Source organism: Triticum aestivum, chromosome 2B (assembly GCF_018294505.1).
Source record: "Triticum aestivum cultivar Chinese Spring chromosome 2B, IWGSC CS RefSeq v2.1, whole genome shotgun sequence".
Lineage (NCBI taxonomy): Eukaryota > Viridiplantae > Streptophyta > Magnoliopsida > Poales > Poaceae > Triticum > Triticum aestivum.
Window position 1 is genome coordinate 803,599,703 of NC_057798.1, and position 8,633 is coordinate 803,608,335.

At 57.0% G+C, this 8,633-nt stretch overlaps 1 protein-coding gene across 1 annotated transcript; it reads right to left on the minus strand.

Annotated features, from left to right (window-relative positions):
- Positions 1-7,307: 7,307 nt before the first annotated feature.
- LOC123047553 (peroxidase 66) lies at positions 7,308-8,633 on the minus strand. The gene has a single exon (XM_044471138.1). The coding sequence runs from the start codon at positions 8,562-8,564 to the stop codon at positions 7,524-7,526; it is 1,041 nt and encodes a 346-aa protein (XP_044327073.1). The 5' UTR covers positions 8,565-8,633; the 3' UTR covers positions 7,308-7,523.

Here is an 8,633-nt window from a genome sequence, read left to right on the forward strand (position 1 = left end):
GGTGGCATGGGCAAGCACTCAAACCCAAGGGGTCTGGCTGGGGAGACCAGCAGTGGAGTTGGCATGGGAGGCGAGCATAGCTTGAGCAAGGCCTGACTTGGCGCGGCGCGGGAGGCTAGTAAGGTCCTCGGGTGGCATCCCTCTTGGAGCGTAGTGTAGCGGGCAGGGCGGATGTGGACGACACATGAGGCAACGCCGGGGGAGTCAGGCTTTCTCGTTATAATCAATTGATAAAAAATATTTAAAATGTATAGAAAAAAGGTGCTCATTTATACGAATAATATATGATGTGTATGAAAAAAAATGTTGATCATGTATTTGAGAAAATAAAATAAACGTATAACACTGGGAGCAAGTCCGAGAACTATTACGGTACATGAGCATACGACAAACACACAAAATTATTCCAGCACGTGATCATTCATGGACGAGTCACCTCTTTTGTTCAACCTTTCCACTTCTATATTCGCGACATACACATGGTTACGAAGGGAGTAGTTGGTGATTATGGGTGCGTGATCTAAGCCCGGATTCGTGCAGCTTTTCCTACTCTACAGTAGTTGGTGATTATGAGTGCATTCCATGGCTCCATTTGCATTTGCAACACCGATCCGCACGAGAAGATAAGATTCATGCAAGCTTGTCTACATATGGCTCGTCGTACGGCCAAATCTGTACGTCTACTGACATGCATGCATGTTGCACTGTCTTAACGCGCAGAAGACCCCTACTCGCAATTAACGTGGGAGCAGTAGCAAAACTAAAACTGTGGGCGCGTAGCGTACGTACACTGGCCCTAAAACTGCTTTCACAGGTCCAATAAAAACATCTCTTTAAAAAATATTATCATTCGTACCCACTCCACCACATAGTACAACCTTGATGCACTGAGCTGAGCAAGCAACTTTAGTCCTCCTCCTCGCACGTGCCACGTACGTACCGGCTGATCCAGGACATCGATTGGTCGTGTGCCCACCGCGTGTGCACCACGTCCCGTTCCAACATCTCCCTCGATCCCGGCAACTTGCACCTACTACTCCCTCCGTTCGGAATTAGTTGTCGCAGAAATGAATGTATCTAGATGTATTTTAGTTCTAGATACATCCATTTCCGAGACAAGTAATTCCGAACGGAGGGAGTACATGGTAGAAATATTATTCCAGCTATACAGATATATTATTGCATGATCACTTTCGGCGAATGAGTCGAGTAGCTGCCTCACGCCTCTGTGTCATGATCGGCGTGCCACCTTCATTTTTCTCTGGTTTATCCTCACATATACTACTAAGAAAAGAAGAAGGGAAGGTGCATGCATGCGTCGAGATCCTAGATGTCATTGCCCGCTCGCCCTACAAGTCAACAACTACATGACCTCTCGAATACCCGGGGCCTAGCAAAACCTGTGGGCAGGGACGTCGCTGTAGCCCTCACATGGACACGAGCGGATCACGGGGAAAAGAAACAGATATCTGTCATGTTCTTGACAAATCATAGTAGAAATTAAAGCATCTTTCATCTCATCTCATGCTGCAGGTGGAGGTGGGGTTAAACGGGGACTAGCAAGCCCATCCCACTTAAATAGGCTTAGTGGGCTCCCATTAGAAAGAAGAATTATTAAGTGGGTTATCTCTATTACCCCATTGGGAACCCACTTAACACACCAGCCCCTTCTCTCTCTCTCATGGACACAGAGGATCGCAACTCGGGAGGCACCGCGTCGCAGCAGAGGCACTCCCGCCGCCGCCACATCCCCTCCTCTTCTACCGCTGATGGACTACAGTCAAGGAGAGTGGGATTTCCAAGCCAACGATGAAGAGGAAGAAGGGCATGGCGAAATCAGCGAGGTTCCAGTCGTGCCACGGCGCATCGCTGATGACCGTTCACTCGTCGCCAGCGCCGTCGACCAGTATCATCAGCTGCAGCACCAAAACGAACCCCATGGTTGACACTTGGAACAGGCAAACACCAAACTTTCTTTTAGAGGAATTAAGCTTGTGTGAAAGGGCCGGGTCACGTACAGCGATGGAGGACGTCGAGGGAAGTGACCCGCCTGTTGCTACTCCGGCGAGACGCCTTCTTGTCGCCATCATCATGATCATCCGCTAGCTCATGGACGGGAGGAGGAGCACGGTGGTGCTAGTCAGGGTCCTCCTCGGCGCTGGCGGCCGCGGCCGCGCCGTGCCGCTTGGCGACGCTCTGGGCCCCATCCATCAAGCAATGAACAAGCACAAACGCAAGCAGGAATGTGCGTCGCTGCTGCTACGTGAATACGACCCAGTTCTTTTGAGCAGATTATGGAGAATCTTGGTCCCGAAAATTCCGAGCGAAAAGAACTCGATTGAACTTCCAGAATCTCAACCGGATTCTCCAGAATCCTAGTGCAATCCTAAAATCCCAAAATACCTGGTTTCTCCCACAATCTTAGGATTCTGACAAGTCCCACCAAAGAAAACGCTTGGAATTAACAGAGTGCCCCTCTTGCAGCAGGTTATTACGGCAAAACTGCCACCGAGCCACCCACGACCGATGCCTATCTGTTCGCATCGCGCTACCTCGAGCAGGGCCGCCCGCTAAGATTCCAGCGCCGCCGCCCGCCCCAGTTCGTCGTCCCGGACCACGCAGCCGCCGGCGCGGCCCTCGCCGCCGCCGGTCCGCACTCTCGCCGCAGTCCAGCTTCCTGTGCGGGCCCTTTCCCCCTTTGCCCTCTGCCGCCACCGGGACACCCGGAAGCCGCCGTCAGGCCCCTCCGCACCGGCTACCGACAGCGCCTCCGTCCCGAAGCTGTAGCCGAACATCAACATCTCCTCCACTCCTCCACGGTGATCCATCCTCTCTCTCCCAACTCTCTGTTCTTCTTTTTTTTAGCTATAAACTAGATAGATGCAAAAAAACTGTTGCATAGATAGAGGAATCGATGTGTCAATTTGTTAGATGGATGGATAGATTGATTGTTCAATTTGTCACATGAATGGATGGATTGATTGTTCAATTTGTCACATGGATGGATGGATTGATTGTTTTATTTTGTTTGATGGATGGATCGTGCTAGAATTTTTTTTGTTGATATTGTCAATACTACTGCATATTGGTGCTATTGCTGGAACTTGGCTTTGGCTCACATTTGACAAGATATTGTTCAAAACAACAAAGTGTTAACAATTCATCAAACAGTTTCTGTCAAGGGGTACTACAGACATTTCAGCACACAACTCTTTCCAGAATCTCAAACTGGAATCTTAGAAAAGAACTCGACGCCAGATTCTGAAGGAAGCAGATTCTCGCAAAATTTTCTAGAATCTTGATTCTGCAGAATCCCGGGTGAAAAGAACTGGGCCTACGTACGGGGACAGGACGATTCAAGCAAGCAATCACTCATTAGCTAATTCTCACCAGCTAATCACGGGCGCACCATGGTTGGGCTCTAAGTTTGTGAAGTTATACATTTGTTTAGTGGAATCTCACTTATTTCAGCTAACCCACTTTAATTTTACTGGATTGGACTAAGTGGGGTGCAGCCGTGCAGGTGGGACGCCCACGGTCAGTCCCACAAATCTCATCTCATCTCCTTGTCGCACGTGCCATGTACAGTACGCAACAATTGATCATTTAGGACATGCATGGATCGTGGCCGCGCCACGCCGCGTGCACGGTGTCTAGACCATCTCCGGCAACTTGCACGTAGCAGTATGATTCTAGCTGCTAGATACTCCAATATTGTTCAGCCATCACTTTGGGTGCCTCACGCCCGTACTCGTGCCATGATCACGCACCACCTTTCTTGACTAGCCTCACACGTACGCAGTAGTACTGTCCGACCTGTCATCGCTATCAAGACGTACTACGTGTCCAAATTAAATGGCGGAATTAACGGATCGATGACAAAGTTTCCGAAGGCTTTTCTCACGGGGAGCAGTAACAAGTAGGCGCTCTGCCGCTCTTTCCAGTAGGTGCTCTGCTCTTGCACTGTGACAACATGGGAATTCAGATGTTTTCCTTTCCACAGGCCGTCACCCTAGAAATCCAGCCTCCTGTTCTTCACAAGTCCAACGGAAACATCTTTGATTCCATTCCATTTAGAGCATCTACGTAAGGACCCTCAAACCCGCCTTATACGCTTCGGCGGGCCGCCCAGTCACTATCCGGTCATGATTTTTTGACCCAGATAGCCCCCTCAAACGGCCCTCAAACACTCGGACTGACCGGCACCCCTCATATCCAACCCAAATATGGGGCAGATATGGGGCGCCCGGGCACACCCGCCACGTCGGACCCGGCCCACACTGGCCCACCCGACCCCACATAAATTCCTCCCATCCACTCACCGGACCAAACCCTAACCACTTCACTCCCCTCCCATCACTCCCCCTCCGCCGCCCAAGCTCATCTCCTGCTCCTTCCGGCCTTCTCCAGCATGGCGGGAAGCGGATCCGAGTCCTTCACCTCCAGATCCGTCGACCCCGAGCCCATCCCGCGCGGCACCGAGGAGGAGATGGACGTCCGGCTTGCATTCCGCCGCGCCCGGGAGGAGGTCCGTGGAGGACTGCGCTCAGACAGGGAAGCGGATCCGAGTCCTTCACCTCCAGATCCGTCGGGAATCCATTTCGTCCGCTCAGATAGGGCATAGATCTGGCGCTAGGCCGACCATAGCTGCCTCGCCGGAGGCCGTGCGGTCCGTGCAGCGTTCGAACGCGCTGGCGGACGCGCAACCCCTCCGGTGGCGCGCCGAGCATCGGTACGCACCATGGGCCTCGTCCGACGAGGCCATGGCACGGCGGCGGACATCGGCGAGGCAGAGTCGCATTCTCCGGCACCCTGTATGGCGCATCAGTCTAGGTGCCGCAACTGCATCGTGGTGGACGTCGGTGGCTCGCCCCGGACGGATCCATCATCGATCTAACGTCCACGGCACCTTTCGGTCTTCGGTGTCCGACGAGGAAGAGTAGGGCAAGGGAGATGGCGGGGCCTTGAGTTCCATGAGCCAGCTCGTGTCCCATGCCCTACCCTACCTTGTCGGTGACCGGCCCAACACTCTGAGGAGCGTAGCCAGCCGCCGGACATGGCAAGGGCGGAGCCGGGCGAGCGGGGAGAGGAACCGGACGAGCTCCGCGTAGATTAGGTTAAACGTTGCATGTAATAATGTGGATTTGAGATTCTAATTTGATGTGTCCGGAGGTGGAATGCGTTTTTTAAGGGGTGACCGATCACTGTCTGAGGACGCGCCCGGACGCGTCCGCGGGCGTTTGAATGGTCGGATTTGCCACATCCGGCTGTAAATTCTCTTACCTTACCACACCACACCATGGGCGTGTTTGGTTGCTTTCACTGCCAGGCCTGGCTCAGAAGGAAAAAACGAGCCAGGCTGAGAAGGGCCTGGATAAGCAAAAACAGAGCCACAAACGTAGATGACCAGTTTATTGGTTGCCTGCATTAGGGTCTCGTCGTCGAGATGCAATTTTCACCCGACGTTTGGTTGCATACATGCATATGATTACCAGCGTTAACAACAAAACTTAACTGCCATCAGTTGGGCTTGACATTTCGTCAAACACTCTGAGCACGCCAGAGCTTCCACTGCCCATCGTACCCACCACCAGCTCCCGGCGACCGTGGACGCGCCCGACTCGCCGCCGTGGCCGTGGCCGCTTCATGTCTTTGTCGTCGCTGTCGGAGATCCTGCAGATCGCCGCCGCTGCCGCCTATTGCGCGCCGGTCGACCCGGCTCTAAGCGCGCGCGCCAGCCGGGCTACCAGCTCTCCTCCCCCGCTCTAGCCCACGCGCGCGCGCATCTCTACACCCCAGCGATGGCAGTCCATCCAATGGGGAGGTGCGCGGCGACAGCGACGATGGCGCACGCCATGCGAACCGAGCCCAAGGAGACGGATGGCCCCTTGTCCTTGAGGAAGAGCTTGTCGGCGACGGTGCCGAGCGCGAGGAAGGAGCATAAGACATTGAGGCCGGCGACGAGCAGCAGCCCCGCACGGATCAGCAGCCTCTTCCAGCTGACCATGTGCATGATCTCCCGACCGTTGGCTTCCAGCGACGCCTTGACGATCCAGATGACCAGCGTCGCCGCCAGCAGCGCGGGGAAGAAGAGCCTCCGTCGGGCGGCGTCACGCTCGTCACGGCTCGCCACCAAGACGAGGCAGGCCGGGAGCAGCAACAGGATGGGCAATCGACGCGGGCGGGGCTGCAGAGCCTCACCGACCTGGCTCGCCACCACGGGGAAGAAGAGCCTGCGCCTGGAGGGGTGGGGCTGCTGGGGCCAACGCGCTCGCCACCAGCTCGTCGTCCGAGCTGCAGAGCCTCACCGACCTGGCCTCGCACGGCAGTCGGCGTGAGCGGGGGACACCTGCTGCTGGGGCCTCGTCGCGTGGCGCGACGGCGTGGCCGGCGCCGTCGTCGGCATCGACTGCTACCTGCTCTCTGCCTCGTCGCCTTGAGCCCTGCGGCCGGTAACCTGGAGCTCCACCTCGCGGCCGTGCTTGACCAGGCCACCACGGGCACCTGCTCGCCTTCGCGCTCGATGGCGCCGGTGAGAGGCGGCTGCTTGAGCGGGAAGGACGGCGCGGATGAGGCGCGCCGGGAGGAGGAGGAGAGCTGCGAGCAGGAAGGACGGGCGGGCGTGGGCGGCGCGGGGCCGGCCTGCGGGCGCGCGGGGAGGGGAGCGGCGGAGCTGCAGGGGAGTAGAGGGAGAGAGGGGATTGAGGATTAGAAAGAGAGACGGATTAACACGTCTCCAGAGGGCCACCCACGTGCGCCTCGCTGCATCGCTCGGGCCTGGCTCTCGGAAAACTGCCGATTCGGCTGTTCCCAACGAGCAAGGCTCAAGAATGCTTTGAGAACCGTGGTATGTGGGCTCAACAGTGTATGCGGACAACCAAACAACACTGAGGTCCAAAACGATGTTGCACCGCGCGGCCCTGGTTGGGCTCGATGCAGCCAACCAAACTCGTGCATACGATCGAGCTGGGCTGCACTTCGGTTCTCCTCCTTGCACGTGCCACCCAGTGACCCACATACTGATTGATTGCTCACGGTGTTTATGCCGGACACGCACCAGGCAGGCATCTCCCCCGGCTTCCGCCAACTTGCATCGTACTTTGCGGGTCTAGGTACGGTTTTCCAGTACCAGTATCACTTTCAGCCCCTATCTATCAATTTCTGTCATGGTCGACCCACCACCTTTGCTTTCCTCGTGTTTACCCTCACGCATACGTACAAGTACGATTATCGCCATCAATACGTACTACATAAATAGGTGTCGAGACTAATTGACATAGTTGGTCAAGAACTCAAGATCCAACGACGATCCAAACCACTTTCTCTTTATTGCTACACCAACATTGCACACAGAAAAAAGAAGCATGCCGAGAACTCAAACACGATTGGCTACGGCCCACGGCCATGCCATGCATGCAAGCTAACACAACGCACGGGCACCTAGCCTACTTGCCGACGACCGAACCATCAGATCAAGCGGAGGCGGCGACCATCTTACGCACGTACTTGACCGAACCATCAGATCAAGCGGAGGCGGCGAAGCCTTCCTCCTCCTCGCCGGCGGCGTCGACATGATCAGCGTCGGCGCGCTGGGCGTTGGTCCTGAAGCAGCTGAAGCGGCGGATCTCGCCCACGTTGCCGGCCGGCTTGGGCACCCTGGCGAGCTTCTCCATGGACCTGGCGAACTGTCCGAAGAAGGCGTCCTTGCTCTCGGCGAACCGCTTCACGATGGCCGCCGTGGTCTTGTTCTTGACGAGCGCCATGTCGGAGGTGAACACGCCCTGGTTGAACCCCAGCGCCTTGTAGTACGCGTTGTCGAACAGGTCCGGGGTGATCACGTCCAGGTTCTGCAGCCGCTCCGGGTGCTTGCTGCAGTTGGCCGCCAGCTTGCGCGAGAAGGTGTCGTCGGCGCGCTGCGACCGGTCTTCGAAGCTGCCGCACTGCGACCGCCCGATGGTGTGCGCGCCGGAGAGCGCCACGAGGTCGGCCACGTCGCCGAGGCCCCTGGTGGCGAAGGACTCCACCAGCGTCGCCACGCTGGCCGTGTTGGGCGCCGGGAGGTCGAACACCTTGTCCTGCGCCGCGGGGGCGAGGCTGTCGAGGTTGCCCTGCGGCACGTTGAACCAGGGCCCGCCGGAGATGACGATGATGTCGCGGGTGGCGAGCAGGGTGATGTCGGCGCAGGAGACGACGGGCCCGCACACGGCGTGCGCCCTGGCGCGGATGGACTCGATGAGCTGCATGGCGCGCGGCTGGATGGTGAGGTTGGGGCCGAGAGCGGTCTCGCGGGCGGCGGTGTTGTTGAGGAGGATGGAGGCGTCGCAGCCCTGCGGGAAGCAGTCGTGGAAGTAGAGGCGGAGCATGCCCGCCGCCACCGCCACCTCCTGCCGCAGCGCCGCCTCCACGGACGACCAGACGATGCCGTCCAGCTGCGGGCACGACGCGGAGTGGAAGCCCGGGGAGGAGTCGCCGGTGAAGACGGGCAGGGACATGGCCGGGGAGAGCAGGAGCGCGGCTGCGGTGGCCAGGACGGCCAGGACTACTGCTGGGCTGGTGGTCGCCATGGTTTCTTTGGTGCGGACTGCGGAGCTTGAGCTGAAGCTAGCTTGACTTGACTGGGCTTGTGGCTTCCT